Source organism: Tyto alba, unplaced genomic scaffold, assembly GCF_018691265.1.
Source record: "Tyto alba isolate M040663 unplaced genomic scaffold, T.alba_DEE_v4.0 Super-Scaffold_20000042, whole genome shotgun sequence".
Classification (NCBI taxonomy): domain Eukaryota; kingdom Metazoa; phylum Chordata; class Aves; order Strigiformes; family Tytonidae; genus Tyto; species Tyto alba.
The window spans coordinates 6,900,005-6,918,049 of record NW_024881293.1 but is presented as its reverse complement, the minus strand read 5'-3'; the positions used below and the strand labels follow the sequence as shown (position 1 = coordinate 6,918,049).

Sequence of the window (18,045 nt, the reverse complement as noted above, 5' to 3'; positions counted from 1 at the left end):
GACAGAGGTGGTGAGTTTCTCCTTTCCTGGCCCTGACGTGTTGGGTTTTTATTTGGTGTTGAACGGGCACCGCTCAGCCGCTGATTAATTACCCGCCGGCCGGCGGGAGGGCTGATGCGTTGTAGGGAACGGAGGCTTTGATCGCTCATTAGTGAATTTTTTTATTATTATTATTATTGTTTGTTGTTGTTGTTACTTTGGCACTTCGAGCTGCCGCGGCCCCTGTCATGGCGGCGCCCTCCCGCGCGCTTGCGCTGCGTCATCAGCTTGCGGCGGCGGGCGGAAGTGGCGTCTTCGCCCCGCGCGGCTCGGCCCAGTCTCCGGTAGCAGCGGCGGTGAGTGTCCCGGGCTCCGCCCGGGGGGACCAGGGCGCGGCACCTCCTCCCTCCGACCCCCCAAAGCCCTCCCCAAATCCCCCCGGTTCCAGCGCGGCTGGTCCCTGCGGGGCTCGAACGGCCGCCGGGGAGGGTGAAACCGCTCCCTGAGGCGAAAACGGGCCGCAAGGCCGCCTCTTTTCCCTCCGCGTCTTTCCCGGGGCGGGGGAGGGGGCGGGAAACGCCGGGCCGTGTTTCCAGCCGGGATTTTCCTTTCGCCCGGGCGGGTCCCTCGGTTGGCAGCGGGGGCGTATTGCTCTGCCTCCGCCCGGGTCCAGTCCCTCTTGGCTCGGCGAGAGGTCGGTGCGCTAAGTGTCTGCATGTAAAAAGTCAGTGTGAAATAGCCGTGGCTGCGTCGGGCGGTGTAATTTGTACGGGTTTCATCAACGTCGTGTTCTTTTTTCAGAGCTGTTTGGTTTTTTTTTTTAACTCAAATGGGTGATGAAAAGGATTCTTGGAAAGTGAAAACTTTAGATGAAATTCTTCAGGAAAAAAAACGAAGGAAGGAGCAAGAAGAGAAGGCAGAGATAAAACGTATGAAAAATGTAAGCTGCCCTTTGGTATACAAGCATTTCTAATAAAACCTGAGAAGCTTCAGTGCTTATATCCTCATTTTCCGATGAGAACAAGGCTTCTTGCCCTGGCAGTGGAATTCTTCTGTGCACTTAAACTTGTTTTGTGTGTGAGCGCTGGTTTCAAAGTTTGACAAAAATACAGTGCTTTGCAAAGATCTTACTGGCCATGTGTTGTATACTGTGGTTTGTTTCAAAGTTATTGGTTAGAAAAGATAAAGAAATTGATGTAATTAACTGGAAGCTGCAGTTCAAGTAACAACCTTTCAAAGATTTTCATAGAAGAATGGGTTTCAAGAATTGGTTTTGAATAACTTTTACGTTACTATTTTGTTTTGTAAAACTACACACAAAACTTTCTTTTGGGAAAAAAACCACATCAGTTAATGAACTTCTCCTTAAAAATTGCTTAATTATATCTAATTACACTGAATTTACATAAGTTCAGCTACAATTGCAATCAAACTGCTTTTGGCTGCTTAAGCTGTGAAATCTCCGCTTCATAACTTAGCATACTGTACTGGTGTGGCCAGGTGAAGATGGCTTTTGAGCCAGGAATGGAAGAGTTGAGTACTCTACATTTTTTCATTTTATGACATAAAAATTAATTGCATTTAATTTTTTCCTTTTTTTGTGTTCTTATCACAGTCAGATGATAGGGATTCAAAGCGGGATTCTCTTGAAGAGGGGGAGTTGAGAGATCATCGCATGGAAATAACAATCAGAAATTCACCTTACAGGAGGGAAGACTCTATGGAAGACAGGTAAGAGTAAGAGAATAACCTCGATGCCTTAGGAAGAGTTACTGAACTTAAGCTTTAGAAGTACGGGGAAGAGGGTTTAAAAATATCTGAAGGGGAAAAGTTTAATTCTTTAATGTGCAGTTGTGCCGACTCCTATTCATGCCAGGGTGTCTCTCTGAAGCACTGATTAAGGCTTGACCGTGTACTGTGTTCCAGTTTTGGCCACTACCTAGTAATAAAATACTTTGCTCAAGCTTCAGGTAAAGCAGGCCAGCTGAGTTCTCTTTGGTGCCTCGTTCATCCTTAGTTTGTTTGTGTATTAAAAGTGCACATAGAATTCTAGCTTAACTTCTCATCTATGTGACAATGATTTTCTGTAATGTTCTGTTAATGCCTTGGTTCAGGAGTGTGGGGAAATGAACTTAACAAAATAGAAAAAAATACATTATTTTCAAAACGGAGAAAAGAGAAAGTAACACACAGTCTGTTTGACAGTACATGTAACCTTCCTGAGTTTATTAATTTGTCTTGTATTTTAGAGGCGAAGAAGATGATTCCTTGGCTATAAAACCACCACAGCAAATGTCACGGAAAGAAAAAACCCATCATAGAAAAGATGAGAAGAGGAAAGAGAAACGTAGACATCGTAGTCATTCAGCAGAAGGTTGTTACTACTACATTTGGATAACATGTCTGGTAGCTTCCCAAGGTGAAACTGAACAGGCACTATGTAGGGAGTAAAGAACACATGTCAGGAGGAGAAGACAAAGGAATTTAAATCTGTGTTATTTCTTTTATGTTTAATGCCCTTATGGGAATGCCAGGGATATATGTGTGTTTGAAAGGACAGTAATCACTTTGGGACAGGGACATGGAGTCTACTTCTACTGTTTGAAGTCTGTGAAGATTCTTCCTGGCTTCACTGAGTGACTGGGCTGAGCTATGATCTTTGTACCTGACTATAAGGGAAAAAATATCCTTTCTAGAAACATTTGTGTTGCATTCCCATTATTAACAGCCTCTTTCTGTTTTTAATGCAAGTATTTGTGCAAGACTTCATAATCTTTTAATTTTTGAGATCAGGATTTTTCCATTAAGATGATAACAGAGAACATGAAAATAAGTTACCATAAGTTTTATCCTTTCTAGTTTTGCTTTTTAAAAACAGAAGGGCTAAATATTTTGAACAGTAACACTCCAAAATTAATTTTTGTTTGTTTAGGGAAACATGCCAGAGTGAAAGAGAAAGAACGGGAACATGAGCGTAGGAAGAGGCATAGAGAAGAGCAGGATAAAGCCCGTCGTGAATGGGAAAGACAGAAACGGAGAGAAATGGCAAGGGAGCATTCCAGGAGGGAGAGGTACATCCATCCCTCCCTCCCCTGTCGCAAACCAGCAGAGAGATGAACAGCTTCCTCTTCTAAATCTATCTCTAACCTTTCATTGTTCTGAAATGACAAAAAAATTCAGAGCAAAAACTTGTAAGGTCTGATGCCAGTGCCATGTTCCTGTGAATGTGTTGTCTGATGAAAATGTGTTCTTGACTTTAATTACGCTTGTAAGTGGCTTCATTACAACAGATATTTCTAGGCAAATTCATTGCCAGTGTTTTGCTGTAATGGGCTAAAAACCTGAACCAGATCTGCATAGTATCAGGGGATTTATTAACTGCACTTGCTTAATTTCTGTTTAAATCCCAGGAAGGGTGCAGAAGCTCGTGTGTTTTAGAGCTCATGGTCTTTGTCTTTGAAATGTTGTTTTTAAAGGATCAGCTGAAGAGCTATGTCTGTTTTTGACAAATATGCAGTCAGTGGTATTGTTGCTAAAGAAGTTGAATGGTCCTGTAGTTTGTTACAGCAAAACCATTTTCCTTCATAAGCTGAATTTGTACTGAAGTGTAATGTAACAAAAAAATAATTACTTTCTAGAGATCGTTTGGAGCAACTTGAGAGAGAAAGAGAGAGAAAAATCAGAGAGCAACAGAAAGAACAAAGGGAGCAAAAAGAACGAGAAAGGCGAGCTGAAGAAAGACGTAAGGAACGGGAAGCCAGAAGAGAAGGTAACTATCTCTGTCAATATTGTTTGGGCTTACCATCTGCTGACACAGTGGTGGAATGGAGGTATAAAAAGCACTTTTTACTTAGGTTAGTGCCAGAATTTTTAAAAATTAAAGAGGGGAGGCTTCTACATTGGAGGGGGAAAAAAGAAAAAAAAAATCTATTAAGTTCTACAAGGGGAAATAAAGCAATGTCATATGTCTTAAATACCACAGCATGTTGATCTGTCAGTCTTTCTTTGCCTCTCTTTGTTAGTCTGGTTTCCTATAGAAACAAGATTTATGTAACTGATGTTGTCTCTGTGTGTGTATCTATCATGATCCCAGTTGCTTCTGAACCCTTTGACTGAGTCTAACCCAATTTGGTAGAGACTGAAGTCTCAAAATGAAGTGTTTTAAGGATTTGGGGAAATAAATTGCAAAGGGAAGGAGAGAGATAGTGTGAGTACTCCAACCGTGGAAAAGGCTGTAGTGGGAGTCAAGTGGGGAAGATGCGGTAACCGAGCAGTTTCAATTAACTTCTACATGTGAACCCTCCCTTTGTATAGCGTATCAGCTACTTGCAATCTAAGTTCAGATCACTTTCGGTTAAAGGGTCTCTGTTTGTCCCAGCTTTCAGAGGTGAAAATCAGAGCTCATTCCTGTGATCAGGTGACAAAGATAGTTCAAGAGCAGCAGAGGCAGCCATATGTATTGCTATTTTTTCTAGTTCAGATCATACCAAGCAGCTCCTTTTTGTGCTTGATATTTACACTGATACTGCTCAATCTATCTAGCCTTTCATTTTAGTTACTTGTATTGCTCTAAATGTTTTGTCAGCTCTTTCTAAACCTTAGTTGGTTGTATTTTGTCTATCTTCCTGGTCTGTCTGCTTCTCTCTCTGGCATTAATGCCTTAGTTTCTTAGTTTCGGGGTGTTTACTGTGTAATATTATAGGCCATCTTTCTTCTGTTTCCCAAGTCTGGCAGCACCTTTCTCTAAGTAGTACAAACCTGTATTTTATTGTGCATGAGGTAAATCGTAGTCCTTTATTCTCCTAGATATAGTTAGGTTCCACTCCTCCCCATCACCCTTTAGTTTGTAAGGAAAGATGAAAAGTATGCAAAGCAGGTGATTGTGGCAGACAGAATTATTCTAATTAGAGCAGGGAGATGTAATAATTTCTTCTGGTTTTGTTTTCACTAGTTTCTGCACACCATAGAACAGTGAGGGAAGAATATGGAGACAAAGTAAAAATGAGACCCTGGAGTCGCAGCCCATTACGACAGCAGAGAGACAAGCTTGAGCAAGGAGATAGCAGGAAACCAGGTAGCATTTGCCACTTTATAACGTCTTTGCCTGGGGACTAGGAGAAGCTGTTCTGGTGTAGTATTTAATTTTTAGTAATAAACATAAATACGTGGTACTCAGTTGAAGGTATTGTCTACTTCAGCCATGGTGGCATAACTCTGGAATATTCAAGAACATGTACAGATATAGTTTTCTAAAGCAATGCTGGTTTTGCAGGTAATTGTGCAAGTGATGAATGAATCTTTCCTTTTTAGTAGCAGGAGTAGTAATTTAAAAAGTTTCAAAGTGAGTTACTTCATTCAGTGATGAAAGAAGCAGCTGAGTGAGTTTCTGAAATTTTGTAGTTTAACTACCTTGCAGATTAAAAAGGGATTGTTTATACCCACTCCAGTTGGATTTGTTGTTAGGAACTACGCCACCTGAAAAAGTTACCTTACAGGGATCAATATAGTGTAAGCATCAATGATAATGTAGTCTTGTAGAAGAAAATAATTGCTTATGGCAGTATTTTGGTTAGATGGTGAATTTTGTTTTCTAAGCCAGAGCATGTTCTTTCCCATGCCTAGAAGGTCCTAACAGTTAGTGGAGAACTTGCACAATTGACATAAAAGTGTCTTTGGTTAAAGAAGGAAAACTCTGTGTCTGCCTTGTTAATGTGTGTAGCTGTAAAAATAAGTGTAACTATTTCAAATAAGGTGATTGCAGAATGTAATCAACTGAAATTCCAGGTGGAGGCAGGCAGTAAGTCCTTTGAAGCTGCTGTCTAATCGATCAACAGTTACTCACACATGTCATTTCATGGTGGGCCAGAGGGACTGCAGCAGAATAGTAAGGGCTGTATGTATACATGCTACTGAGGCTGTGTTGTGGTGATACTTGTTACCATGTGACTTTTTTTTTTTTAATTTAATCTTAGAAGGTTTTAGGCATATATCATGTTACAAAACCAAAAGGTCAGTATTCCATTTTTGATCTGCACCACTGTGATTTGGAAAAGCTGTTTGTCTTTTGAGCAGAGCATGAAATTTTTTTTTAGTGCTCTGTATGTCCAATACAGAATGTTTGGCACCAATTTAATGGCCAGAGAAAGCGAAGTGGTTATTCGGGTCTTGTAAATAGAAGTGAAACTGAATCATCACCCTGTTTTTTAATTTTCATGGTCTCATCAGTGAAAGAAGAGAAACCAGAAGAGAGAGATCCTCTTTCAGACTTGCAAGACATAAGTGACAGTGAGAGAAAAACCAGCTCAGCAGAGTCTTCATCAGGTGATTAAATGCAATTTAGTGGATGTAATTGATTGTACAGTTGTCTGTTAAGGAGACACTGTTGTTAGAGCGTGTGCCTAGTTAGTTATATGTTTGATTATTCCTGAACAGAATCTGGATCGGGCTCGGAAGAAGAGGAGGAAGAGTCTAGCAGTGAAGGTTCTGAGGAAGAGGGAGAGGAAGAGGAGGAGGAGGAGGAGACAGGAAGCAATTCTGAGGAAGTGTCTGAGCAGTCAGCTGGTGAGTAATATAAAGCAAGTCCTAAAATGGTGTGTTATGATTTTCTTTGGTTCTCATTCTGTATTGTTTTATTCGAACGTTTTCCTTTTCTCTTAGTCTAGGATAGGCTGAGACCTCACAGGTCAAGATAACTAAAAAGAAAAAAAACAAGTACAGGTCGTATTCTATCCTTTTATATAGAGGTAATACCAATTATTCATCTAAGAAGCCAGATTAGAAAAATGAAAGCCATTTTTGTCTTCCTAAATGGTGTAAGGCTGGCAGTTTAAGTACTTTTGTAACATAACAAATATTCTGTAGAGAACAATTCTGCACTTATTTGGGGGGTGGTGAAATATAAAAGTCTCTGTCATTTTGAATTCTTTTCCGTTGCAAATTTGAAGGTTTTTTTCATGCCAGTACAAGTAAATGAACATAATAGAAAATGGTTTAGTAAAAAAGTCTTGCTTACAGCCATTTTTGTAATTAATTGGTAAAGAAAAGGCACAAAAGCATGCTCTTGGTGGCTGGGTATTTTTCGTTAAAAACAATCACAGTTAATAAGCAAATATTCATAAGTTTCCTGACTTAATTTATTCACCTGCCCCCATCTCTGAATTCTCAGATCATTGGTAAGAATTGTATTCCCTGTTGGAAGCTGAAAGGGGCAGTTTTGTTGAGTGAGGGAAAGCATTTGCTTTCCAAGTGAAACATAGGTACTAGGTCACTAACTAGATAGTGACCTCACTAGCTAGATCACTAATGAGGCCGCTAACTAGATGGTGAAGAAGGCCTGGCAACTTAAAAAAACATTTCAGTAGCCATCTGTCTTACAAGGAACTACGGGAGTGTTGAGTTGATTCAGTTGAACTTGATTATGTTTTGCAGAAGAGGTGAGCGAAGAGGAAATGAGTGAAGAGGAGGAACGGGAGAATGGAAACCACATCCCAGTTGGTACAATGCAAATAATGAATATTTAAATAAGTGTTTGGCTGAATTTTTCCAGCCAAATAAATATTTCTACAAATACTTTAAATGTATTTCTTGTCGCAGTTTTGCTGTCATTCTAAAGCATTGTATATTGGGCATTTTGGGGCCATCCTCATGTCGGAATCAGAAATTCCTTGAAATCTGTTCCAAGGTCTATGTTTAGAGGAACTCGGGTCCTAGTCTGATGAGCTAAAGTTTCCTTCTTTTTCATTTTGGGTCTCTTGTCCTGTCCTCTCATCAAAAAAGTTTTTCTATCAGAATGGAATATGCTGGGTCAGTTTTCTCTTTCATTCTGTTAGTGTAAAGATTTATTTTTCTGACATGCTGTATTTAATGCTGGAAACTGTACATACTTGACTGTAAGCGAGTTCTTGAACGCATCATCTCTGCAAAGAGGAGAAATTCGGCTTCTTGTTGGTCTTTATTGTTACAGTAACTTCAGTTGCACATCTAATCCATGTGCAGCGATCACTACCCATATTTGTGTAAAGCTGAACTTAATGGTTCCGAACAGCTCCCTCTTTCTGCGATTGATTCTGACTTTTAAAGTTACAGAGTCGAGGTTTGACCGAGATTCAGCAGGAAGCGAAGTGGAAGAGGAGGAAGTAGGGGAGGGTACCCCTCATTCCAATGCAATGACAGAAGGAGACTATATTCCTGACTCACCAGCTTCCTCGCCCATTGAACTGAAACAAGAGCTTCCCAAGTATCTTCCTGCGCTTCAGGTAGGGGATCGCTTACAGAATGCTGGAGAATATTGGAGACAAATGGATTTCCTGAGCTGCTTTGTTAACATTAGAAATGCATACTTGTGCATGAGATTAGTTTATGGGCAGAATATGCCTTGCTGACTTGCCATCACAAAATACCCATTTCTGTGTGAAATATTGCTGGGGGGTTTTTTGACACGGAAAAAATGCATGGAGCAAAAGATGACATTACTCTTTTAGATAAGAATGTAATAATACATTTAATACTCTGATATCTTGGTATTGTTATCTGAAAATAGATACTTGTGAGAGAATAATTCCATTAACACAAATAGAAACCGGTGGTTATTCTTTTTGTAGCCAAAAGCAAAGTGTAGAAATACAAAGAAAAAGTATATTAATCGAACTATGTGAAAGATACAGTCTAAGTTGTTGAGTTACCACCTTTGGCATTGTGGCAGAAATTTCAGTTTATTCTGTGCAGAAGTGAATGAGTGAAGACTTAATGAAATAATTTAGTTTAACCTACTAAAATACAGACTCTGTCCAGGATTCCTTTAGAGATCCAAGGAAAAAAAAATAAACCCCAAAGATACTTTTCACAAATGGCATAGCCATATTGTTGAATTCTTTTGGTAAATTTTTACTATTCCTGTGAAATTGCTGAAGTTTACTTTATGTCTTTTTAAAAAAATGAAGCAAAACCCTTGCTCAGATACTGGAGCAGTAAATGTTGTCTGTCTCTCTGTTTTCTAGGGATGTCGTAGCGTGGAGGAATTTCAGTGTTTGAATAGAATTGAAGAAGGAACATATGGTGTAGTGTACAGAGCAAAAGACAAGAAGACTGGTTAGTATAAGTGGTTTCCAGTTCTTATCTTCATGGTATTTAGGGCTGCAGCAGTATGTAAATTACGGTTCTGCATTTTTCATTGATGGACAAAATTTGTCTAAAATACTTTATCAAGAGTAACCTGTGCTTTTTAGCAGGATGTGGACTTTGACACAAGGGCTTCACTTGCAGCTCTTTGAGTTCAGAAGTAATCTCTGTATTGGCTGTGGTGGTGTAGAACAATTAACAGGATTTCAGGTTTTGGCTGAAAGGCAGTTATTTCTGGCTTGAGATCTGCTGTAGATAGTTACCAGGTTGGAAGTTTTCAAAATTTGATATAAGCATTCCACCAGGCGTCACTGTAAGCGCAGATACTGATCAGAGAATTTGTAAAAGCAGGGAGGTTGGTGTGCAGTGAGTATACCCTACAGTATTTTGTTGTAGAAAGAAATTTCACAATTTGTTTTTAAAACTCCTTCTCAAAAAAACACTTCTTGTGTATACAAATGGATTTATGTTTTTAAAACTCAGTCTCTTTACTTACCTGTTTTGTAATGGCAAGCGTCTGGAAGAAATCATTGCATTTCCTATGAACGGTGCAAGAGCCAACCATCAGGACATTTGTATGTTCCTCATCTGTGATGATTCCTCAAGTGAAAGAAATATTTGCTATGATGGTTTAATAAAAATAGTGATATTAGTGCAGCACTTCTTTTTTTTCCTGGAAAAATACACAGCAAGATACGATCTGCTCTTTTGGCTCTGACCTCAGTTTCCCTGTAGTGTTGCCATCACTAGTGGCACTTTCTAGCAAGGTGGGCATTTTCAAGGGGAACTGTAGCAGAGTAAACTAAGTGTCTGCAGTTTTAAATAGAGTTGGCAGATGGTAAAGAGAATTTGTGAAAAGAACTATGTTCCAAAGCAGATCTTGACAGAAATTAGGGTTATTCTCAGCTTCTAACTGACAAGCTGTGATTTTGGTGACAGGTTTAAATTCAAGATTTGTTGGTTCCTCTGTTTATTTTAGAATAATATGGCCATTTGGTCGTCTTTGGGGAGTGGAAGTATGCAGCTGGCATCATGGTTTCTCTGAGTTTGCTTGTTTACTGGACAGCTACCAGGAGCTTGTTTTTCTTTTGCTTCTCTGTCTTGAGGCTTGCTCTGAGACTGATGTGACCAACGTTCTCCACATTATTGTGCAAAAACCAGATGTATTTAGATAACTCACTTCAGTAATGTTTTGAGTAGCACCTTGGTTTCAACTTGGCTCTTTAAATAGAGGTAAATTGCATTTGAGGCATTTCTGCCTGCTGTCTTATCTTCCTATCTGTGGTGAGGAGTTTGGAGTTAAATACACATTTTTTTTTTTTTTTAGTTTCTTTCCCAGTGAGTTATATTGGAACACACTAAAATAGATGATGCAGCTTTTGGATTGTTGCTTCGGATTTGTTCTTTAAACTTGGCAATCTTGTGGTGGTGGTTTTTATTGTTTTTACTTTGCTAATGTGAGACTGACTCTGCTTCTTGGTTCAACGTCATGTCTTGAGTAACAGTTTTCATTCAAACAAGTTAAATTAGTGACAGAACACTGGGGGGCCTCGTAACGTGTGTTTTATTAGATATATGATGGGAAATCTGCAGTTAATTCTCTTTTCTTTGCAGATGAAATTGTGGCTCTGAAGCGACTGAAAATGGAAAAGGAAAAGGAAGGCTTTCCCATTACTTCTCTGAGAGAAATAAATACTATTCTGAAAGCACAGCATCTAAATATTGTCACTGTCAGAGTAAGACCACAATCTTCTATTTCAAAAGTATTTTTGTTCTTGAAATATTCCCTCTTGGCTTTTAAAATGCCTTATAAGAACATTAGCATTCGTAGCAGAGCTTGTTTCTGTAAACAGTTGGATACTACCCATAAAACTATATAGACAATACTTGTCTCTACATAATTTGATGTTTTGCAAAAACAAGCTGGGATTACTTTTCCATAGAAAAATACATTTTCTATGCATTTTACCAATGGCAGGCTTCATTTATCCTCTTGCCAGTAAGTTTCTAAAATTCCTTTCTGCATGCTTTTTAAATACTGGGTGCTTGTTTTGATCATTTGTTTCTGTGTTTTAGGAAATTGTTGTAGGCAGTAACATGGATAAAATCTATATTGTAATGAACTATGTAGAACACGATCTCAAGAGTCTGATGGAAACAATGAAGCAGCCATTTCTACCAGGTACCATTTGCCATAGTCTCTTACAATTCTCAAAACCGGAAAACTGGCCAACACAAACCTCAGTGTCTTCGGGCCGTACGGACGTCAGAGAACTGGCTTTGTACGGTGACGTGTATTGCTGTGGAATGTCTTATCAGTGTTCTTTGGAACAGAGATTTTGTTGCTTGTTCTCTGGCCAGTCTGATTTCACTGATTTTTAGTTCAGATAGGAGCACAGGCTGGGAGTGCTGGTAGTCATTGTCATACTTGGCTGATGAATCCAGTTTGCGTGCTGAGGGTGACGTGGAGATTCAGATGTGAAATTGAGGGAGTTTCCCCTGTGCTGGACTGGAAAAGAACCCTGGGTTTTAATTTTGGCCACTTCTGATAATTTTGAGAGGCGCTGTTTTCTGAGCGTTATTTGTTTGTTCCAGCTATCCAAATTAATTGTGTTATATTGGCAGCTCTATGGGTTTAACTACTCTTGTTTTGTGACATATTTTTATGCTGGAGCCTTTACTGTGCTTTTAACTTGACATGCCTTTCTTCCCCCTGCCCCCTTCCCTGTTCTGTAGACAAAAAAAAAAAAGGAAAAAAAAAAGATTTATTCTTAAATACATTTGGTTTCTTTTTATCATTTCAGGTGAAGTGAAGACCCTGATGATTCAGTTACTGCGAGGAGTCAAGCATCTTCACGACAACTGGATACTTCACCGAGACTTGAAAACTTCCAACCTGTTGCTCAGTCATTCAGGCATTTTAAAAGTAAGAATTACGTGAAACATCCCACACTTCTGAAAAGCTTATATTGCAGAACTACACTGCCTTATAGGTATGTCAGGAGTGGAATAGAATGTTTTGCATTAGTCTTCCAGAGGTATGAGGCGTGGCTTGTGAAATATACAGTTGCGAATGACTGACCGTTACTACTAAAGTAAAGAGATTGCCTTGGCAGAGGGGCAGGATTTATGCTAGGAGTGACAAATAAGCATGATTCAGTGAATACTGAATTTCTTGATAGCATGATTAGATGTCTGAACACTGTTCTCTTCCTGATGATGCAGCATACCATATGCGTGACAGTGTCATTTACTTTTTCTATATCAGCATTGTAGTGTTTGAACTGGGGTTGCTCTTTCAACCTGAGACACTGTAAGGCTTAATAAAGAATATAAATCTCTAGTAGTGCTGAAATGTATGGTTACTGGTGGAGATGGAGATTCTCTTTACGAAGAAAAAGTCTTTAAAAGAAGTTGCATGCTTTAAAAATCTGTCTAACCTTTCACTGACCTCTTCTAAAAATCTAAGAGAAAAGCCTTATTAGTAAGATCAGGACATTTCAATTTTTCCTTCTAAATTACAGAAGCTAATTGTATGTTGCCATTATTGACACCTTACGGCTGTCACTGTTATTAAACCTGTTCCCTTTGTCAGGAAAACTGGACTTGAATATTTTTTTTCTTGCTTGCAGTGTTGAAGTCAGTGTCTGTTGTGGTTTGGTTTTGTTTTCCCCCTGCCATATTAGCTTTCTGTCACGGTGATCAATAACAGGAACTCTTACTTGGCAACAGGAAGGGAAAGATGTTTTTTCCCTTCAGAGGATAATGTCAAGGAAGGCCTGTGAGAAACAGTGTATTGTGTGTGGCTGTTTTTGAAGGCTGGAAGCCACGCAGTAGCCAGTATGGCCAACACGTAAACAGTGTGGCCAGTGATGGAAGCATTGCTGATGACCAGTTTTTGTTTAGGTTGGAGATTTTGGACTGGCCCGAGAATATGGATCTCCACTGAAGCCTTACACACCGGTGGTTGTGACCCTTTGGTACAGGGCGCCAGAGCTGTTGCTTGGAGCTAAGGTATGTTTCTCCCTGTCCCTCTGGCTGCTGGAGGAATGACTCTTCAGACTAACTTTATGAACAAAGTATGAGTGTGCTTATATTTTTATGTTGATTTAGAGGTGGCAATTCTGAATCTTCAGTATTAATTTTCCTAATAACACAGCTAAAAAGGTCCCATCTTCCACAGGCAGAAGGTGGGTGGGTGACAGATGGAGGCTTTTCTCCTTTAGAATGCTGCTGTGGCAGTGTTGCTGGACTTCTCATGGATTGGTGCAAACCATCACTGTCATCTTAGGCAGCTGGATTTTTTTTTTTTTCTTTTAACCTTAGTCTAAAATTTGTGACAACCGAGAGCAGAACAAGGTACTAGCAACATTCTGGCAGTGTTCTACTGCTTACCTGTTTCATAACTGAAATCTGGATGGAATGAGGGTTCTTTAGGGCTTCAGTGGCAAGAACCATGCCAGAAAAAAATATTGCAGTACCACTGCACCAAAAAAAAATGGGTGCAAAAGTAAAAGAAGCCCTGTGCTATATTTCAGAGATGTATTTGTAATAGGAGAAATGGCTTCATTTAAGAGAAGGTGGTTTACCCTGGAGACCAGGTTTTGTGCCCATAAGCGGAGATTGCTGTAGTGGTAAAATAAAGGCTAAAGGATTTATGTGAAAGAGAGTGCAAGGTGGAATGCTTTGAGTTGCCATGATCTGTTTGTGAATGAAAAAGAAAGGCAGCATTGTGGAGACTTCTACGTTTCACCCTGAAGTATTTGTGTATTGGGTATTATTCATAATTCACGGTAATTTAAACTATTAAATAAATACAGTTGAGACCTGTGTCTCGGGGGTTGGAATGATTGTATGTGTTCTGTTCAGAGTAGAAGAATCCTTAAAAAAAACCCAGACTCACCCACAAACAAACAAAACCCCCAAACCAACCCCAAATAAAACCCCAAACCAACAACCTGACTTCCCCCACCCCCCTCAAACAACTCAGTGAAAATATCTTACTGCTTTTCTAAGATAATAATATCTTCCTTCTCAGGAATATTCAACAGCAATAGACATGTGGTCGGTAGGGTGCATTTTTGGAGAGCTGCTAACACAGAAACCGCTGTTTCCAGGAAAGTCAGAAATTGACCAAATCAACAAAGTTTTTAAGGTAAAGTTTCTAACACCTTTGGATTCTGACTGGCTGGCTTTAGCACAGGTGCACTAGAGTAGTAAGAAATTAAAAGCGCTTGTTTCTCTTGGACAGAGATTCAGCCTTAACAAAAGGCTCATTACTCTTATTCTTGTTTTACAATACTTACAGCAAGCTAAGACCATGGCTTGTGTTTCATCTGTTTTGGGGGGGTACTTACCAGCGACGTAATGAATAAGCAGCAGGGTTGCACTCTCGAATGAGCTTATTAAGGAGGTATTTTGATTTATAGGACCTGGGTACTCCAAGCGAGAAGATCTGGCCTGGTTACAACGAGCTGCCAGCAGTAAAGAAGATGACGTTCACAGAATATCCCTACAACAATCTACGCAAGAGATTTGGAGCGCTCCTCTCTGATCAGGGCTTTGACCTGATGAACAAGTAAGTGCCAGCTTCTTGGTGTCCTTGGGAAAAGGTGATCGTGTGCTGGGTTAGGGGTGCAAAATGACTTGTGAAGCAGCGTGTGTCAGTGCGTTTAACCTTGTCAAACATGCTGATGCATTTGAAGTTTGTCTGTGGCATTCCTTGCAATGCTTATTCCTCACTCTTACAACAGCTTTATTCAGTGTACCATGCTCCTAACACCTGCTGTTAAACCTCAGGCCCAAGATTATTCTTGCACACCTCTATGTTAGAAGAACAGAAAAATGTTTTAGTAGTAGTTTCAGCTCATTCGTGTCGTGTTTAATTATGTGGTGGGTCAGCTGTCATCCACTCTGCTGATGGTTCTTACTAAATCAATTAAGTTACGATCGAAAAAAGGGAAAAAACAATATATTCTAGAGTTCATAGTAAAGAATTAGGAAAATAGCAATCTTGGGTTTTTTTCCTAGATTTTCAAAGTTCATGAGTTCTGTCACATCTGATGTTCTGGCAGTCCTTTTAACTAACTCTGCTGGTGCATTCTGATTGCGTTCTGGTTTATTTTTCTTTAAAACCTTGACAATGGCTTGTCCCCTAATATCTTCTTTAAATTTTATGACATGAAGTAGTGTAAATGACTGAGTTTCAGATCATTCTTAGAACTTGTCTCTCAAAAAATTAAAAACACTACTTTTTTTTTTTTTTTCCAGAAGGGAGCTTTTCAGTCTTTCCAATTTTTAAGAATTATACTGCCTCAGGTTTTTGAATGAGTTGTGAATAATTTATTGGAAGTTAGATAACCTTTCAGAAAGTCCAAGCACAACTTGTCTTAGTAAAAATAGATACTACATCAGTGTCATCTGCTTCTTAATTACTCTGGTTATGACAGTGCTAGGTGTTCATTATATTAATGGATAAGGAGGACAAATACCACAGTATTCAGGTGGGTCTGGAACTTGCAGGAACACATAAATGTACCGAAGTCAGTGGAACTCATTACATGTACAAATCTTGGATATATCAGAGTTTACATAGGGCCAAATAGTGTTAGGATGAATAGTACAGTAAAACATACTTCTGTAATGCCAAAGGTTTAAAATAATCAACCACAGGCTGTAGTTACATAACACTACATGACAAGATTTTGTGGTGTATCAATATAATTGCAGTTGTCTTATCTAAGCAGCAAAGCCACTCTGAAAAATAGTTTAATTGAGCTGTCCTGGATCCCTTTTGAGCTGTACCTGACTACTCCTAGGTGTCTGATTTATACCTCTGTAAACAGATGCCTACAAAATGTGCTTTTGATACATAGTTCCAGCTGCCATTTCATTAATTATAGGCTCATGTAAGAAGAATGCTTTTAAAGTCACCTAGCTATGTTAGATTGCCCATGTCAGCAATCATGCCCATTAATAGAATTCTTTTTTAAAAATCAGAACAGTCTAGATCATGTTTCTGAAGAATTTATAAATTTGGGGCTAAAATTTGTCTCTTTTTGTGCCCTTCTCCTTCTCTAAATTCTTCTCAGCTTTTTGACATACTACCCTGCCAGAAGAATTACTGCCGAGGATGGTCTGAAGCATGAGTATTTCCGAGAGACTCCCCTTCCTATTGACCCCTCCATGTTTCCCACCTGGCCAGCAAAAAGCGAACAGCAGAGGGTAAAGCGTGGCACTAGCCCCCGACCGCCCGAGGGAGGCCTTGGATACAGTCAGCTGGTAAGCAGAGCAGATGGAGGCCACTGGCCTCAGGCACATCCCAGTCCTGATTTTGGGGAAGTTTGGGGGCTGCGTTGTCCTTTCTGGGGCTTGGGATCCTGCGACTCACCTGTACTCGTATCAAAGACACCACAGCATCCAGCCTGGCTGCTGTTCCTCTCACAGGGCAGGGCCAATTACTGCTGGACTCACAGAATCCTATTGTCAGTAGGTAATCTGAGAAAGAAATGCTGCCTGGTTTTACCACAGTGCCGAACAGTTTTTCTGTTGAAAGTGTACATTGTTTTAGACTACCAGCTAAGCTTTCAAAGCTGCAAATTTTGTTTTTAAAAAAAAAATCCAAAGCCTGGTAAGTTATGCATATCTTGTGGATAGAAAGTCGTCTTTTTCCAGTATTTGGAGAAGGATTGAAAAAAGCTAAGGCTGGTGTTTTAGCTGGTGATTGTGCTGCCTGTTTTGAAAAAAGCTGGCTGAAAAAGCTGCCCTTGTAAGTACAGCATGTAATGGTCTCGGGTGCCTTAATTAGATCCATTTCTTAATTCTAGTCCCAAGTCAGCGTAGATGAAAGGGCGCTGGACAGGTCTGGTGCCCAGTTTAACAGAGAAAGTAGCCTGAAAAGTTTATTTAGCCTTGATTCTTCAGGGTATGAAAACTGAGATGGAGGCTATGCAGACTGTGTCGCATCAGATGCTGAGTAAGGGTAGTTCACACTTATTTACACCATGTGTTCACAATTTTTTCTCATCTTTTACATGTGCAGTCAAAAGTAGGTACACAAGCTAGGAATACTCTGGAGATACCTTTAGCAAAGATAACAGATTTTGCAGTAGCAGTGGTTAAAGATGATGAATAATACTCTGCATTGACCTTACGTATGATGCCACGAAATCAAACATTTGTTTCCCAGCTCCTAGAGATACTTTGTTTGTGGTGGTGTTTAGACTTTTGTGTTGGAGAGGTAAATGCAGCTGCACAGACACTTACTGATAAATGAATTGTGATTGGTTCTCGCAGGGTGATGATGATCTGAAGGACACAGGTTTTCACCTGACCACCACCAATCAAGGAGCATCTGCTGCAGGACCTGGTTTCAGCCTCAAGTTTTAAACTCAACATGAAAGAGGGAAGGAAAAAAAAGAAAGAGAAAACTGTTCATGTGAGTGGATTTCTGAGTGCCCCAGTTCTGTTCTTCACATCAGGGAGACTAGATGTTTTTCACAGGGAAAAAGTCAAATGTCATCACAGATTCAAAGGCTCCTGCTGGGTGTGGAGTATAACTGCTGCATTCCATTAGAGGACTGGAATTAACCTGAAAAGCCAAGGATCGTTACAGAATTTGACAAAGGAAAACTTGAAGTATAATCCTGGAACAGTTTCTGGTTTGTTTTTTTTTTTTTTTTTTGTGTTTTTGTTTGTTTGTTTTTTTGTTTTGTTTTTTTTTTTTTGTTGGGTTTGTCTTGGTTTTTTCCTTGTAAATTTGTAGAATTAAAATACATTTTTAATTGTTCAACAGAGTGAAGGATTTCGTTTCTTCACATGCAGCAACCTTGGATGTTGGTAGCATTAAATCTTCTAGAGTGGAAACTTATTCCCCCTGCTGTCCCCACATCTGTGCTGACACTCTTACAGCATATTGTCAGCCTGGGCAAACAACTTTTTTTGTTGTTT

The 18,045-nt window shown here is 39.6% G+C and overlaps 1 protein-coding gene across 3 annotated transcripts; it reads left to right on the top strand.

Annotated features, from left to right (window-relative positions):
* Window positions 1-214: 214 nt before the first annotated feature.
* Window positions 215-17,498, top strand: CDK11A (cyclin dependent kinase 11A). Of its 3 annotated transcripts, none has more exons than XM_033007667.2 (20): window positions 215-335; window positions 781-919; window positions 1,595-1,710; window positions 2,229-2,353; window positions 2,912-3,050; window positions 3,618-3,748; window positions 4,931-5,053; window positions 6,205-6,300; window positions 6,412-6,540; window positions 7,408-7,473; window positions 8,059-8,234; window positions 8,976-9,066; window positions 10,711-10,832; window positions 11,173-11,278; window positions 11,901-12,022; window positions 13,003-13,110; window positions 14,135-14,251; window positions 14,526-14,674; window positions 16,188-16,377; window positions 17,392-17,498. In XM_033007667.2, exons 2-20 carry the CDS (start codon window positions 809-811, stop codon window positions 17,482-17,484), a joined length of 2,310 nt encoding a protein of 769 aa, XP_032863558.1. In that variant the 5' UTR covers window positions 215-335; window positions 781-808; the 3' UTR covers window positions 17,485-17,498. The 3 variants fall into 3 exon arrangements, with proteins under 3 accessions (XP_032863558.1, XP_032863560.1, XP_032863559.1); XM_033007669.2 differs by having other exon boundaries at window positions 217-335; window positions 8,065-8,234; XM_033007668.2 differs by lacking the exon at window positions 215-335 and adding an exon at window positions 654-673.
* Window positions 17,499-18,045: the final 547 nt, after the last annotated feature.

Coding starts and splice junctions, on each gene's coding strand:
- CDK11A (XM_033007667.2), top strand. CDS start 809: ATGGGTGATGAAAAGGATTCTTGGAAAGTGAAAACTTTAGATGAAATT. Junction 12,023..13,002: donor GTCATTCAGGCATTTTAAAA/GTAAGAATTACG, acceptor GTTTTTGTTTAG/GTTGGAGATTTTGGACTGGC. Junction 14,252..14,525: donor AAATCAACAAAGTTTTTAAG/GTAAAGTTTCTA, acceptor TTTGATTTATAG/GACCTGGGTACTCCAAGCGA.